The 17,894-nt window shown below is 41.2% G+C and overlaps 1 protein-coding gene across 2 annotated transcripts; it reads left to right on the top strand.

The window, feature by feature from the left end:
• The first annotated feature begins 1,162 nt into the window (after positions 1–1,162).
• Positions 1,163–17,363, top strand: LOC110983031 (scavenger receptor cysteine-rich domain-containing group B protein-like). Of its 2 annotated transcripts, none has more exons than XM_022241892.2 (6): positions 1,163–1,402; positions 9,027–9,350; positions 9,749–10,063; positions 13,753–13,941; positions 14,539–14,676; positions 15,928–17,363. In XM_022241892.2, the coding sequence occupies exons 1-6, from the start codon at positions 1,339–1,341 to the stop codon at positions 16,260–16,262; spliced, it is 1,365 nt and encodes a 454-aa protein (XP_022097584.2). In that variant the 5' UTR covers positions 1,163–1,338; the 3' UTR covers positions 16,263–17,363. The 2 variants fall into 2 exon arrangements, with proteins under 2 accessions (XP_022097584.2, XP_086994183.1); XM_087138057.1 differs by having other exon boundaries at positions 1,180–1,402; positions 13,756–13,941.
• Positions 17,364–17,894: the final 531 nt, after the last annotated feature.

A 17,894-nucleotide genomic window follows, 5' to 3' on the forward strand; every position in this document is an offset into this window, starting at 1 on the left:
TTCGCGCCCTCTTGTGTCCACTAATTACTGAGAGTTGGTAATTTGCTCGTCTCCCAATGCCCGAACAGTGCGCTGGGAAGGGCTGATGACTTTGTACTGTGATTTGCTACCTTGTGCACGACTTATCACTTCCTGTTTAAGAAGAATTATGTATTTCTTTGTAGCTCGTCAATGGCAATGCTTTAAAGTATAGACAAAAGTGTCGGCTGTATCACAAAAACATGGCCTTGGTACAATCACAGCGTGATAACTTATCTTCTCACAAGTGTCACTGCTCACGTGTGTTTTAGCAACATATTTCACATCATTGGTTATCTTGATCAATTTTGGATGAACTAATGAAGTAGTGAGAATATTTTCAGCAGTGAGGTAGAAAAAAAATTATCAAATTGGCAACCGCCGCATTGAATGAGCGCGGGTGGCTGACAGAAATTACCCATAATGCACTGCGTTGGCTGTGACTTAGTGTGACGCATTTCCTTCTCTAAAATCTGTGCACTGGGTGACAATGAAAGTTGAAAAATGCCAACTTGACGAATCTGCCAACCGTTTGTCAACAGCAAATTAGCTCATCTACCAAAAAAGGCAGCAGCCAATCAGCAGGAGCCAATGTCAGGCTTGTTTTTACATCGTTAACACCTCCATTATAATGAACGAGTCGGACTTCTTTAATTGGTGGAAATTCCAGTTCTGTCTACTTTGATCGGTGTAAATTCCGTACAGGCCTGAATATTCATGTTGTTAACATGCAATTATGAATAACTATGTATTACCGACGGGGGTCTGCAGTGATTGGCTTATTTGTCAAGTTTGACTTACTGACTGGTGACACACGTACGGCTATTAAAAAAGGGCGCTTTTATAAGAAGTTATGCGAGTGGCTGAGCGCGACGACCGCGCACTGTGTACAGTGAACAGATGGCTCACTGGGGAAAGACTGACGTTAGTCTGACTGGATTCAAGTCTAACGTATTTTGAGACTAGTTTTAATACTCATCACCGGATAATTTCATGGAATGGGACACTACAGCTTCCGATGTGCGATTTCAGCAACCCACTGATGCAAACAAATAACCTCCAGAAGTGGGCATGCGTAATTGAAAAGTCGAGCTGAAACATACGCTGAAAATTGATTTATGTTTCAGCTAAAGGCTGTTGCCTGCGTTCACGATCGTTGACCTGAGCGAGCAAAGAGGTATAGTTTAAAACCAGACAGAAACTCCGATCTATAGCCAGTTGCTCTCTGGGGCGCACTAGGAGAGAGAAACTCCGAGCATAACTTGGTGTAAAGTGTCACTTTTGTGTTGATCATTTGGCGAAGACAGGACCTCCAACACAATGAAGACTCTCACGCTGTTCTTGCTGATCCTTCCAGTGGTGTTTGGACATGGGGGCATACCTGGTAAGTGTTAGAAATGGGGACATGTAGCATTGATATCTATACTAGCCGTTGATAGTGTTGGTTTTCTTAAGTGGGTTGCCAGCAAAGTCCTCCCGCACCAAAGGATCAACGACGTTTCCTGGTATTTTGACTGTACTTTCCTCGAGTTTCTGCGTCCTGCATTTTCCATAAAAATGTACCCTGGGTCATGTTTGATGTTTTTTACATTCATTTGCGGGATTTAATTCTTGTAAATATGTATATATTAAAACAATACTCAGATTTTTTAAAATTACTATATTGTTGTAACATGCAAGACTAAAGAGGATGACCTCTTCCATTGCGATTCCCCAATTGACGCATTTGCCAGCGAAAATGGATATTTTTGGCTTCGTGTGTGTGTGTGGGGGGGATTTAAGGTGCCCCTGTAGACCTATTGCCTTTCTGAAGAATCGAAAGCTCTCACACTTTAAACACAGTACTATCCCCTTTTTTTTAGGGGGATCCTTAACAGATAAAAATTTTGACTGTCGTTAAAAAATCCCCGTTTTACCTCTTACCCCAAGCCAGGATTTGTCATTGCCTGGAGAAAGGGTGTGCCAGATGTCTTCCCAAACACTATGTACATTCTGCTCCCCACAAATTGCTGTCAAAAACTGCGCATGACTGAGTCGTTCTCGAGGCTGTCACTGTCGCGTCCAAGCCGAGCTTAGTCCACTAAAATCTACTTTGGAGGACCTTTCGAATCGAGCTACAGCCGATAATGATCGACTCAGACCAATTCTATTCAAAATCCAAATTTGCAGACTCGTACGACTTGACTTGTACCACATTGGCAAACGAGTTGTTCTGCATTCAGGCTGAAGTCTTTATAACGACCAGCGAAAAGCACGTCTGTATGCTGTGCAAATGCTGTGCAAATCTAACATTTCATTCCGTAACGAAGGAAATCTAAATTTCTGACAAATATTATGTGTGTATATATTTCTTGGCTTACCAAGTAGGCTAGTTAACAGAAATATTTCTTATTTTCTGAGACAAGCATCTCTAATTCTTTCAGGCTTGCATGCCAATCCAAAAGTAGAAATATTTCTGTTTCTAATAGAGATACATACATCTATCTTTTAGGAATAAATGCCTGTTTGCGCACCACAATTGTTTTTGTCAACAAAACTACGTCAGTTCAATTTATTTCTTGCAAGAGACATATAAGCAAAACAAACGTGTACAGCCCAGCGAATACATCCACTCGCACTGCTCGTGTGCCAGTGACTAAGCATTAAAGGAAGCGCAGCTGGTGAAGATGTTGTTCTTATGTGAGCGCAAAACTGAAGCTGTCAGTAGTGTTGACGAGTTTTTGAGAAAGTCCTGTCCTTGAGATTCTCCCGCGATTGCTCATGCTAGTCGACGTTTCTTTAATATAGCGTACCTTTACGTCCAGTTTCGAATTCCTTCAGCATTATTATCTTCTCTGGGTGTATCCTTCATTTCCCATTCCCCTGGCTGCCCCCATCAGTTTCCCATATCCACACGCTGTTTGCCTTGGGTTTCTTTGGTTTGGTTTTTTCTGGACATCATGAACAACTAACAGCAATAGCCTAGGCCTATATGCGTCCCTTTAGGTACAGGGTGTCCTAGAAAAACAAATAGGATTCTGTTATAAAGGGTTAATCGGTCCAAGTTGCGAGGTATAACTATGTTTACTATAAAGTAGGAGTAAAGTGCCATGAGGTGTTTTTTGGAATTCCTTTAACTAATCACGATTGTTTTGAAAATGGTATGTCTATTTGTAATGCCTTAGGGTAAGACACCATGATCACATCCAAGATGACCTTTTGAAACACAAGAAATAAGCTGATTAGGGTTTCCATGGTAAGGCCTACGGCTCACATTTCTCATACATGTCCCTTATTAGTTCCCATCGAGAAAAATACCATTTTTAATACTGCTGACCCTGTCGGGATTTCCTATAAGAAAAAAGTGATTACCTGAATAAATTCCTTTGGAAAGAAAGTACCGGTAGTTTGTTGTCCATCTTTTTTACCCTGACAGACCGACCCTCCGTCAAAGTAAAACAGAAAGGAAGAACCGTTGAATTAACAACGGACGTCCTTATGTTAAGACAGTTAAGCCACAGCAAACACTCTTTGCTCAATGGTAAGCTGGGTAATGTCACAAACAGTTGCTAAACAAGTGGCCAAATGGTTCCAAATGTGCATGAATACCATTCACCAATGCATCGCCCTACTGTCTCAAAAGTAAATAGCTATTGTAAAATCAGGCCACACGTCCCACGGAACGAACATCGTTATTCAGACCAAATAAGACAGTAGCATTCTATTTGGCACATTAATCACTTAAAAGGAATATTCACGTTCAGGTTCATTTTTTATTACTATATGTACTTGAATATATGTGGGAAAAATTTTAACGGTACTCTTTGTAATAGTATGGGAGGCCCGACAGAAGCTGGGGCTTGTATCGGCTCTGACCCCAGCAAAGAGAATACAATAAGAACACCAAGGTTGCGTTAAATAAGTGTAGGAGCTTTCTGGAAAGGCATATTCTATGTTAATTTTAATTTGTCATCAACAATGACACTCAAAAATCTAAAGGAATAAACCTTTTCAATTATTATGGATGTTAACATTTTTATCTACTGCTCAGTTAGTAAAAGTAATCAAATGTGTTTTCTTAAAATTCAAGGATAATTTGCAGCAAACAAATTATTCGAACACTTTATTAAGCTCACTATTTATCAAGTCAGCAGCATCAATTAGGTGTTTACCACTGTAGAATGTGTTGCTATCATCTGCAAATAAAGATGGACTTCAGAAGTTGAGTCGAGCTACAAAATGTCGTTAATATAAATAAGAAGTATGATCGGCCCTACGACAGAGCCCCGAGGTACACCACGGGTGATTGATTTGTAATTAGACTTTTTGCTGTGCCAGACAATGAATTGTTTTCTTTTTTTTAAATTTTAAATAATCTTGAAACCACCCCAATGCAATACCACCCTAATGCAATACCTTTGACACCATATCTGTGAAGTTTACTAATTACAATATCATGATCAGTTGTATCAAACGTTGTATCAATTTAATTTTTTTTTCAAAATATGTTCAAAGGAGAAATATTCTTCATGAAAAGATTTTTTTGTCAAGTTCATCTTGACTCATACTCTTCTTACTCTGAATTTTACTGATAAAGTCATTAAGCTCATTCTGTGTAATTAGACATGAAAATAGGGAATCGGGAAAGTTAAGTCGGGGACAAAGAGAATAATCAGAAGGTGATCACTGAAATTCGATATAAAGGTGGAGAATGGTGTAGTGTTGTTTGTAAAGAGCGATCAATGTTGCTTAATTATGAGTTATTCGGATTGGTTCATCAATTGTAGGACGGGAGATATTATAAATGAAGACCATTTACTCACCATCCCAGAAACACCATTCCTTAAGGCGGGTGTCGCAAATGGATTTTCGACATGCATTTTCCCAAATCGGTGAAGAATGATTGAAGGAAAGCCATTAAAGTATCCTTTGAAAGCATGTAGCTCTAAGTCTTTGACAAACCATGGTCATTCAACACACAACTTGGTTCAATTCAGCCTTTGTTCTGGTATTGTTGTGTTTCTTTGGGTCGCACTGTATCATGCAATCATGCTAAACTAAAACCAGGCTCTGCAAACTGAGCCTTGCACAGATGCAAATTTCAGTCTGTCAGTCAGCGGTAAATCTGGTATTTTTTTGGAAAGCAGTCGACAACCCCCTAATATCTTGTCACCATCCACTTAATTTGTACCCCCTCCTGCACTTTGGGGGTGAGTGCCCGAGTCCCTTTACATCGCTGTGATTACATTATACACTCGTGTCATTTCGTCCTGATATAGCACTTGCAAAACTTGCACTCTGCAGGCAGTTGCACTCTGCACGCGAAATTTTCGTCACTAAGTTTATTTAGATGCGAATGTCGTTAACCCAGGGATTGATCGTTTTTAGGACACTGCCATCTGCATCATTCTACCATGATTCCGCTTACAGGTTTCGAATCACCCAAAGGATCGGGTGTGCGAGACACCGTGTTTTCCTAAGTTTGAAATTGCCATAAAACGTCAGGCCATGACAGCAATGAACAGATGTCGTGGAAACTTTAGAGAACAATAAATAGCATCTGTGTCAAGTTTCTTACTTGAGAACACAGCCATTCCCGGTTTGATTACGGTAAATAACACTAAACAGTGGTAATTTATAATATTTAAGTCTTGATGACAGGAGTCAGGTACTAATTATGTTCAGTAACAGTACACCCTTCTGAAAGCATGAATGCTTACACTCTTCACAGTAGCCCATCTGTGAGCGTGTTGTAAGTCATATATGAATTACTTTCTCCCTGCAATCAATCCATTGGTACAGGCCGAAATATTTCTTTAGTGGGGGAACAAATGCAAACAGTAATCATGCCCCAGATAAACCGGTTTTTGTGGGGATGGAAGAAGTGTCCAGGATTGTGATGGGATACGCTTATGTCTCAGGTCTACTTATGTTCTGGATCAACCCGGCCGATTCAATAAAAGACTCATGGCGCCTTTCCATAAGCACGTTTTTAGATTGTGTTGCTCACGTTTCACTTTCACGGACACAAAAAATGGACTCCATTGGGGGCCACTCAAATTTTCAATTTTTTTTTATTTTCGGCAATTTTGGAAGTTGGGGGTGGGTGGGTCAAGAAAATAAACTGAAAATCGAAATTCAGTTTTAAATTAAAATCCAGAAAAAATAGTTTTCTGACTTATCTGAAATACATGTAACGTGCTCTCCAGGATCCAAAAATTGCAATCTTTTAACTTCGTTTCCATATACAGATAGTTTGACGTTGCTTTTGCATTATTATGCACACGTGAAACATCATGGAAGGAGGTGGTTTTCACTCTTAGCTTGGAAGCTAGGGGCTTGCAGCGGTGATCAGGCGTATTATATATATACTAGTTGCTAATAACGGAGAAATGTTCATCAGCTTGAATCCAAGACTAACCAGACAGCAGCAAACTGCATTCAAATCTGTTGGCTAGAACTAGGTCTACGTCTCCGTTCTGATAGAAATACATTATGCACGTGCGTGGAGACGCGGTTGACGGTACGGGTAGCCGTATAGATCAGGAGATCCATTTCGAAGCGGATTAGACACGACATGCTGTTCCGTGCGAAATCGATCGCGGTCATTTTATTGCAATTCCAGCCATCATCTCGTCATACCGTGTTGCATGATTATACATTTCTAAACGATTGTTTTTTTTTAAATTTTGTTTTTCTTTTTCTAATAAAAAAAACAAAAGAACGAAAAGAACACGGTTCCTGCAAGCAAATAAGCAACCTTGCTATAGAGGGATAAGGCACCATTTCAAAATTCTTATCGGGTAGCTGTCGGACAAAACGGTCCGACCCATACATTTATTAACGGTTGGCTCTCAGGTTAAGTGTTCTCAAGTGTCCAATTCCAACTGATAAATGTCTTTTTATTGCATTACTTCCAAGGCTATGTGGTTTCAGTGAAGCAACGCCCCCTCCATTATTCACTCAGCACAAGTCACTGTTAGCGGTCAGATGGCCCTTTCCTATAGTCAACAGGATTTTGAAATGATGCCTAAGCACTGTGTGGAGAATGGAACACGAAAGCATGCATTAAAAAAATGAGTATACCCTGCCTTGCCTAGACACAAATTTGTTTGCCTCAACAATTTGTTTGTGCAGGTAGAGGTTGTGAAAATCTTGCATAGGTGCAATATTGTAGTTAAGACAGCTAAATAAGACCACATAAGACCATCGCCAGACCCATATGGCTTAACTGGCTAGGTGAAATTCCGAAAATGCCGTCGGGCTATTTTCTTGAAGTTATATTTGGATAAACTTTTGTGTCGCAAAATTTTCTATCAATCATTTTCTATGCACTTACCATATATTTGGGTAACAGTTCGGCACATTTGGTCACCTTTCTGATTATAAAAATGTCTGAAATATTACGGTATAAATTTTTTCTCAACCCTTAACATCAACTGTTCTTGTACATTCCATGTGCATTAAATTGCATTTACTGTACTAAAAACAGAGTTGGGGAAATTCAAAATGGTTGCGTCTGGTTCCTTGCGCTCATACCCCATAGGCCCAATTTGAAAAAAAAATTAAAAGAAGACCGTAAAAATAAAGATTGAAAGAATAGAAACTTATCTTCAACTTTTGGTCCTTTAAGTTTGGATAAGAAAATACTAATACACAGTAGATTACTAATTTGCTATAACTAAGATGCCAATTGCTTACTTCCCGAAGTTTTGAAGCAGAGTGTCTGCTTCCTTATCAGAAGGTAACATGACTACGAATAAGACGACATCCGTGTATTTGGACTAAGAATTCGGTTGTGTTCATGTTCATTCATAACTTCTTTCCAGATTATTTAGCGCAAATTAGGAGATTTTATTGCTCTGTATTGGTTTAATAAAATGTTTAGAGCGGAAAATGAATTTTATGCTCAGTTTGATAAAATAAAGGATAAACGATTGCTTTTCAGATGAATGAACACTCTGTTGTGAGTGAAAATTTTCTTTAGTTTCATTTCGATTATAGCGAGTTGCGTTGTTTGTTTGGATTCTTGTACTATTAATCGCTAATATCTTATCTTATTGAGCAGAGGAGTCGAGTTTTGGAGTAATTCCGGGCAAGTTTTCATGTTTTCGTGGAGTCTAGGATTTTGGAAGCGAAGCCCATATGGTCTACATACTAAAACGGGTTGTGGAAACTGCAGAGGTTTAGGGTCTGGAAAGTGTTTGCCTGGTGGCACTGCTATCTTGGACAGTTTTGCCTGAAAGCTTAGGCTTGATGGCGGACGCAAATATTGAAAACCACTTTTGACTGTCCGCCGCAACAGTTGTATTCCGCTAAAGTTTGGGGAGTCGGGTTGGCGCATGAGGTTGTCTCCTCTCCTTTCGCCTCTGCAGCCTGGGTTGAATTCTCGGCTCGGTCCACATGTGGATCTGCTTTTCAATCTGTACCTGATTCCATAAGATTTACCCAGAACTTTCTTCTCTGGGGTTTTCCTCCTTCCTCTACAACTGTATAAATGCTTCTCATTGTCTCTTATCTAAGTGAATATGGGTTGTTTGGCTGCTGCCTGAGGCGCCCTAAGGCCTCGTATGCCATTGTCCTCATTGTACAATGCATACATCTGTATGAAATTTGCGCTTTATAAATAATTTCGGTGTGATTTGTCAATAGATGAGGGAGTTGTTAGACCGGTTGGCCCGGACCCTAACACAGGGAGAGTTGATATGATTCAGAACGTTAGCTATAATTCTGGTTCGAGTTTACATGGAACAAAAAGTTGCTCCCCTTTTCTGGCACAAGCGAAACACAAAACACTCTTTGGTTATGTATCAGTGAGATCTCTGATGAGTCATTTATACAACAGGTTGATAGTGGCCAAAAAGGCCAAACATTATGGCCACTGGGAAACATATGACAGTGTTTCTGAACTCCTCAATTGTATCATGTTCTGTTGCTGGAAACAGTTGCTTATTAAATCTCACACTGATATCAAACTGAGAGAATACTGAAAAACAAACACAACTGCAACATTTCTTTGGCATTCTCAGAGCCTGATGTGACCGTGCGTCTTGCTGGCAGTAACCATTACAACGAGGGGCGTGTGGAGGTCTACTACCAAGGCCAATGGGGCACCGTCTGTGATGATGAATGGGATATCAGCGATGCGGACGTCGTCTGCAGGCAACTCGGATTTGCGAGGGCAACACGTGCCGTCAGTGAAGCCGGGTTCGGGGAAGGTACGGGACAGATTCTGCTGGACGATGTGGCCTGTTCAGGACGTGAATCTAGACTGGAACTCTGTGCAAACAGAGGCTGGGGAGTGGAAAACTGTGACCATAGTGAGGATGCAGGAGTGGTTTGCCATGGTTCTAGTAAGTACATGTTTCACCCAGAATTGCAGCTTATGCGTGGAGACGTTATCCACTAGGCTCTATAAAAACTGAAGTTCAGTCGATATAGCATGCTATTGAGAGACATGAAAACGGCAAAAATATAGTGGGCTGAGTAAAAGGGCTTTTCCTTGTTGAACGCATTGTGTTCTTGTATCATTCCTTGTTTAAGGTAATCCGTTATCCCCTAAGTACCATTCCCATGTACTGATCAGCCGGCGTTTTTAGATACCGCACTTTTCACACACATCTGCACCCGATCCGACTACCCACCTGGGTGTGGAAATCTGGAATATATTCTTTTGCGCTTAATTGGTGTTTGATTTTTGAAAGACTGAAAGATCACAAATTCAAACCTTTACTTTTGTTCTCAAAACCAGTCACGGTGCGGCTTGTTGGTGGTGAGAATGACAACGAAGGACGCGTGGAGGTGTACTACCAAGGCCAATGGGGCACCGTCTGTGATGATGAATGGGATATCAGCGATGCTAACGTCGTCTGCAGGCAGCTTGGGTTCGCGGGTGCCGCACGAGCCGTCAGTGAAGCTGAGTTCGGGCAAGGTACAGGACAGATTCTGCTGGACGATGTGGCCTGTACAGGAGATGAATCTAGACTGGAAGACTGTCCGAACAGTGGATGGGGAGTGGAAAACTGTTTTCATTATGAAGACGCAGGAGTGGTTTGCCTCAGTTTTGGTATGTATATGAAGAAGATTGTGGTTTTTAGCATTATGCCACTTGACATGCTGCTGACAGATATGAAAACCGCAACATAAATACGGTATTCAATGAGGAAGATACCAACCTTTCTCATGTTGGGTTGGGGAAAAGGGCTTTTCTGTGAATGCATTATTGCATTATTTTCTGGTATCACTCTTTGTCCTTGTTGAAGGCAATCCCTTACTCTCCAAGTACTTTGCTGATGTACTTAGTTCATGAATTTTTACATTGCATATTTCGAGCGCAAAACTGTCTGTTGCAAAGCGTGGAGAGTACGACTTTGGCACACATCATGCTCACCTGGGTGTATGAGGGTATGATTCCTGGATAGAGGGAAGGTGTCCTGAAAGAATTTACGGCAGAGGAAAAAGTTCTCTTTTTAGTTTTTGTTGTTTTTACGCAAACAAGGCATGATAAAAATCAAACATATACAGTGGAGTAGGCAAACACACTTAGGGGAACCAGTCTCATTTTCCGTCTTTCCCTTATGGTCATACATTTGCCATGACTTGCATGACCACATATAAACCAGTCTGAATTTGATTCAGAACACTGGACGTAATTCTCATTCCTGTTTACATGGATTAACAGATGGACATATTGCAACCTGTGAGGGCCATTGATGTCTATACACAGACTGGATAATGCTTAATAACGAATGCCTGAGAAACTCAAATTCCTACACCGGGGTACTGTTTCTGACACCTTTAAAAGGAATTTTATGTAAATGTCTATTTGCACTGGGCATTCAAGTAATTCTTTTTTTCATTTTTAACGTAAAAGTTATTTAGTAAGTGCTTGAAACTTCTCAAGACTTTAAATTTGATTTGCCCAACGTGTACTAGATACAATAGAGGCCATCATTGAAGGCCTAAGAAATCACTACTGATCTGATCTGCTGCAACATGCCAAGTACAGTGCGGCCCCAAAGGAGAATTTAATCACCAGTGCGGTTTATAGTGACTGGAATGTAAATACATGCTGATGTCCCCTCCGATCCTTCACTGTCACCAGACAGTTGCCTGTCTTTGCATCCTCTGGCCAAGGTGTCTTAATATTTGGTTTAAACAGAATTTATGTGTCTTCATGGAACGGCCCTGCCCTCACCTTACACACCACCGCCTTGATTGTTCCTTTTTGGTATGAGTAAATTTCTCTTCTCCATCCTCACGGTTCACACGCAATCTGTCTTGGAGTCAGTGCCACGAATAAGATTGCCTAGTACTCTGATTGCTGCAGATTTCATCTTAGAGAACTTTGCCTCCAGAATACCCAATGACTGTCTTTGGCATTTGCTCAATGACGTTAATTCCAATAACTGATTCATCCGTGTCACCTGTCGTTACCAGCATTGGTACCTGCAAAGGGCTAGTTTGGTCTTCATCTCCATGTTATTGTGAGATCAAAACCCACTGCAACCCATTCATCAAATGGGATTGGAGTCGAATTGACAGCCCTCACATTTAGCTGATGATGGATGGGGAGAGAGGGCACCTTTGGTAGGTATTTCTTGAACCATGAGCGAGAGGGAAGGGAGATCTATGACCCAGCGTCCACGGGCCTTCGTTTGCTGCCCCTTCAAACAATATGTCTCTATGCACCATTTCCCAATGAATAAGCTCACCCACTGGTACTGTTGTGGGGTGTGATGGGCACACACCTTTGCCGTAGCCTTACGTTGTTACTCATTTTTGCCGCTGGGACTCCTAACTGGGGTGGTTAATGGGGACAATCAGGGATGAAATGATCTAACACGCCACGACGAAAGCAGTGGGAGCACTGGTTACCAACCACTTGCTCTTTACATCCCAATCTTTAAGCTACACCCCGAGGACGTGGTATACTCGGCTTGTTGATGGGACTATCTCTCTTTGCTTGAAGAGTACTGGCGAGTGAAGCGACTTGGGTTTTCGATTCCCTTTATACTTTTCATCGGCTGAAGGACTTAGTTTTGTGAGGTTTTGCCTAGGTTTCGGTTGGTCTAGGTTCATCCAGTTGTTGGTGATGCTGTTTGTAAACAGTCAAAGGTTGTGATCCATTCGTCTTTGGAGGAGTTCTGCCTCATGATTGGTTGCTACGTTGAGACTCTCAGGAAGCTTCTTGTTTGTCATGTTTTAGTCCTGGGATACAAATCGTGCTCCTTCGCAGCGGAATCCTGTCTGTAGGGAATGGAGAAACATTGCCCTTACTGTTCAGCTTCATACCTGCCTGCAGTCAGTTCCGAGGAAACAAGCCAGACCTTCTGCTGCAAGTCTGCGCATCTGATAAGGAACTCCAGGGGTTCTCTTCAACTTCTTGCCGTGCTCTGGATAGCTGGTAATACAGTGCCGTTGCGTTGCTCTCCCTATAATGAGGCCCTAAGCTCGACAGAGGTTCAGAAGATAAAGGGTTGGCTTGCCCTACAGGTTACTATGCACGAGCGAGGCGGGACTTATCACACGAGTAACTGGTTCAACCACCTTTCCCTCCTAATTGTAGCCCCTGACGGGCATGCCACTATCTGATGCATGAGAGACAGAAATGTGATCTTGTGTTTCTATCTCGTATATCCAATTTAGCCGAAGATCGTAAATTTCTGATGGAAGACTGGCTCAGTCGTCACATCTACGCTGGGTGTGGAAACATTCTTCTTGCTACAATCTCGTGTTTCCACTGGCTTAACAGTTCCCAATATTTCAGTGGTTCGGGTTGTCGTCAGTGCTTGCAGCATCTTTTGCAGTACGGACAGACCTTCATCTACTTCCACCTCATCACTGCTTAGGTATCTCCAAACATGCTGGAGAAGGGCAGGGGTCGTCGTTGAATCTCCTTCAAGGCCAACCTCAGTGCATAATCTTAGCAGAGATAAACTATCTCTGTTTGCAGACTGTAGGTAGGCATGCACCTCACTGTGAAGATCATCTAGGGATTCAACATTTCAGCAGTGACAAATGGTTTCTGGGGAATAAAATATGCTTTATTATCAGGGGTCTGAACATATCAGTTGCTCCATGGGTTCTGGTCGCATGTCGTCTAGCTTGTAACAGTAATTTAGTGTACAACTTGTGGGCATGATGGTTTTAGTACGAACAACTGCCTGTGTGGTGAATTGCGTTGCTTGTTTGTGTTGTAGCTCTTGGGTACCCTTGCACTGCTGATCGTTGATATCTTATTGAGGAGCTGAGGAAAAGTACAGGAGTAATTTCGGACGAACCACTAATGGAGAATTGGGCTTTAGTGGAATCGGGGATTGGGGGAAGAAAGTTAGTTCATAGGTTTTGAAAGCGAGCTTTTTTTCTTGAAGAAAAAAAGACAAAACCGATGAAGTGGAAATCCAGAGGTTTATGGCCTGTAAATTTTCCGCCTCGTATCAGCGCTATATCGGACAATTTTGCCCAAATGAATGGGCTTGAACATGGTCAACGCAAGTATCGACACCCAGTTTCGGCTTTCCAGCACAATAATTACAACAAGAAATGTCAAAACTGCAAATGGGATGTATAATCTTTGAGATTTAGATAAGGTACCATTTTTTTCTCCAACAGTTATTGGCTCGGGAAATGGTTTGTCTTTGTTTCACTTAGTCGAGGACCTTGGTATTCTTTATCAATTGTGTACTGTATGTTAATTCATGTGCTAAACAAGCTGACATGAATGAGAGAGCTGTTTCTGGTCTGATTTGTCAGCAGATGTGAATAACGTACGACTAGTTGGCCCGGACCCCAATGTGGGGCGAGTCGAGGTGTACCACAACGGCGTCTGGGGGACCGTTTGCGATGACGACTGGGACATTGACGATGCCAGTGTGGTGTGTAGACAGCTGGGCTTCACTAACGGGGCTGCAAGAGCTGCAAGCGATGCTCAGTTTGGTGAAGGTACACTGATGACGGATTGAATTTAAATTTTCATCGCAGTATATACAGGAACGATATTTAGCTCATCGGGGAACCATGCCGAAGCAAATAATGCACGCCAATGCCTTTAAAAATGCAAGGGCTAGCTGCTTATGCAACGAAAACTATCATTCTGCCTTGAGAAACTTGGACTGTCATTGGTGTTTGCTATGTCCAGCACCTAGAGAGAGGTGATGAATTTAGCACTCTGTCAATGTTACTTATTGTACTCCTGGAGCTATTGCCCACTTATATATCAGATGGGACTATAACTGTTTGGTGGGCATTTCTGGAGAGGCCAGTGCACCTTTGGACATATAAAAATTGCCTAGCCTTAAGTTCCCTGGTGATACACTTGAACACTAGGAGCAGATAATGTGACACAAGAGATTTTATTAAGGCTGTAAATTGTTAAGCGTCAGATTTTTCTCAAATTTTAATGTGAGCAAGGGCTTGTGTTTGGGATAAATATGCAAGACGGTTACCAAGGAAGTTCTTTAAAAGATCTAGTAATGATTTGTGCCTGAGACGAAAGTGAAGGTATCGATGAAAACCATTACAAACATATTTGTTTTGAAGGCACCGGCCCGATCTTCCTGGATGATGTTGCTTGTGCTGGCACAGAGAGCAGACTTGCACATTGCCCAAATCCAGGATGGGAAGTTGAGAACTGTGGCCATAGTGAAGATGCTGGTGTAGTCTGTCTGCCAGATGAAGGTAGGTGAAGGTTTGGAGGCAAGTTGTTTCAAGAAACATGACCAATATTGGCTTTGTAGACAGGTGGTGTATTGCATGAGAGACCCTGTTCTATGCATGCGAACTTGACAACCTTATTTCTAACATATAACTAAATTATATGTCATAATTAAAAATTACAGAGATCGGACATACATAAAAAGTTAGGATAAAAAGGTTACCCCCAAGAATTAAAACTTAAGATGAAATGCCTACAGTGTTTGCTGTTTTTATATGCTAGTAAGGCATGATGAAAAACACGTGCTGGAATATTAAAAGGAGAACACACACATTTGCCACTTTCATTTCCCCAATGGTCATATTGTATCATTTGACATTACTTCGTCAATGAAAAAAGTGTTGTATGTTTAATTTGTGCCTACAAAATCGAAAGGAGTTACTCTAAAAACGTCTGAAGGCTCAGCTCATGAAAAACTATACTGCAGCGTACGCAACAGAAGTCGTTTTCCTTTTGGCACAACAAGCAAAGCACTATCACCATGTTACAATAGCACATGTTGTATTGCTACCTAAGTTCAATGCACGGATTGACCTTCAACAGTAGAACCACTTTCCAAGTAATGAGCCTCACTTAAGGAATGACTAGTTGAACCACAAGGCCCTTGGGGAGGAAAGCAGGGCTGGACCGGATGGGTCATGAGGCAGCCCACTGGCCTTATAAGGAAAAGTCAGTGTTCATTAATTTGACTAACCCTACCCTCAAATCCAAATGAACCAAACATATTCATGCACGCTGTATTAATATTCAAAGACTAGTAGCTAATACCTAATACGGCAAGGAAACTTGTATGATGGATGAAAAATGGAATGTCCAGCAAATGTATAAAATCCCTATGAGTTCTGGCAATTGGGCAGAGAGCCGCACATCGAGCCAGCCGAATAAACCACATCAACTACAGTACAACTTTGTCTCAAGTCATCCTCTTGTGTCGATTCATATAACCTGTCGGGTTATAGCACGCACAAAAACGCTTTGATTTTGTATCGGTGATATGCCGCTTGCTGATGCATTTACATGCCTAAAACAAGTCGGGAGTGTTCAAGAAGCAGCGAAAAATTGTAGCCACAGGGAAACACGTGGCATGGCAGTGGCCTCCTCTATTGTATCATGTCCTGCTGCTGGATACACTACACTTGTTCATTAATCTCACATTGTTATTAAATTAAGGAGAGAATATTTTTTTTAAATGAAACTTTTTGTGGGTTTCTCAGAGCCTGGTGTGACCGTGCGTCTTGCTGGCAGTAACCATTACAACGAAGGGCGTGTGGAAGTTTACTACCAAGGTGAATGGGGCACTGTCTGTGATGATGAATGGGATATCAGCGATGCTAACGTCGTCTGCAGGCAGCTCGGATTTGCAGGTGCCACGCAAGCTGTCAGTGAAGCCAGGTTCGGGGAAGGTACAGGGCGGATTCTGCTGGACGATGTGGCCTGTACAGGACGTGAATCTAGACTGGAAGTCTGTATAAACAGAGGTTGGGGAGAGGAAAACTGTGACCATAGTGAGGATGCAGGAGTGGTTTGTCATTCTGGTACGTACATGTGAAAAGGGGCCTCTCCGTGTTGAATGCATTGTATTTTCCGATCTATCCTTCTTGGAGGCAATCCTCCAAGTGCTTTTGCTCATGTTCTGACCAACCGACCTTTTTACATTCTGCTTATTTTGAGCACACAAAGATCTGTCCGTTACAAAGTCCGGATAGTATGACCCCCTGACTTCGTATATAAGTACACAGAAATTTACTACACTCTATGAAATGGACAGTTTGCCCTGGTAAAAAAAATAAGCAGTAATATCATTTATTATCAAACAATCTGGGCCCAACGTACTCAACATGCAATATTAAGGGAATAAATATGTACTTCACGTGTCTTAAACGTGCGTTTAAGATCGACTTAGGAGAATAGATGCAACTAATACCCGATCTGAAGGCGATCCCACTTCAAATATCTTGATAATTTCTTCATATATTTCTTCAATATTTCTTCACATTTGAATTAAAAACTTTCATTTAGGACAGCTCCGCTGTATTCTGCTATTAGGAATGAAAAGTTATTGATGTCATAATATGATGTAGCCTTCTGGTTTTGTTTTATTTATTGATTGTTGCCCTGCATTATTTATTGATTGTTTAGGGATTTTATTTACCGTAAACAAGATTTCAACAAGTTCTGTTTTAAAGTTCTGACATTTAAATTTTGAGGTGCATGAGTTTTGTTCTTACGCTAACGACGGTTACTAACTATGGCTTGCTACAAGTTGTTTCACTTTCAAGCTGTAATTAACAATGGAGGACAATAAGGTGTATATGTAACGGAAAACACCGCTAACCGAAAATAACCATGATTTTGTCATTGTCTAATTTCAGAAATTAATTCAAGGGCCTTATTTTCCAGACTGGATAATTATAAAAGTCGCCATTTGTCTAAAAACCATCGTTAAGGGGAGCCAGTGAGTATTGGCCAACAATGTTTTTTTTTCTTCTTGTTGAAATCATTGTTTTGCTTGACGAATTCCTCAGATTGGATCTTCTTAGGTTTATATAATTGTTTTCGAATTGGTTTTCCATTTGGGTTATAGTCTGTGTTTTAATGATGGCTATTTTAGTTTCGAAATAAAGTAGCTGAGGCAATTTGAAATTTAGAATGAGTTTTGAAGGCATGGTTTGTGTGTTTGACAGAAGCTCTCTAACCTTTCAAGGGGCACATCTATCATCACACAGCCCATGGAAATACAAAACATCCTTTGATTTCCTCAAATTCTTGGTTTATTAATTAAAAGTGACAAAATTGAAAAAATGAGTTTAACCCCTCGACAGTTCTTGCTGAATTAGGACATTTCAGGCTATACTTCAGAATTTATGTGTCACATTTTTGGTCTGTACCACCTTTATTAGACAATATCTTTTTAGTAATCAACTACAATTATGAAGGCTGCGTGTTACGGTGACCCAGACGTGGTGATAACGAATACTGATCCACAACTCCAAAGTGAATGCAAACACTTTGCTTAGAGGTACGATTTCAGCATTTAACATACCCACTGGACCTTGGCCGAGTGGAGTGTTTCGGCGTCGATCAGGGCAGTTTATAATTTCACTAGTCCAACTTTCTAACAATTAGCAGGCCTCAGCATTATTTTTTTAACCACTTGTCAACAAGTGGCATTGAAAACTCA

The sequence above is a fragment of the Acanthaster planci genome, linkage group LG06, assembly GCF_054643075.1.
Source record: "Acanthaster planci isolate LZ-2023a linkage group LG06, COTS_SCS, whole genome shotgun sequence".
In the NCBI taxonomy this organism is placed as follows: Eukaryota; Metazoa; Echinodermata; class Asteroidea; order Valvatida; family Acanthasteridae; genus Acanthaster; species Acanthaster planci.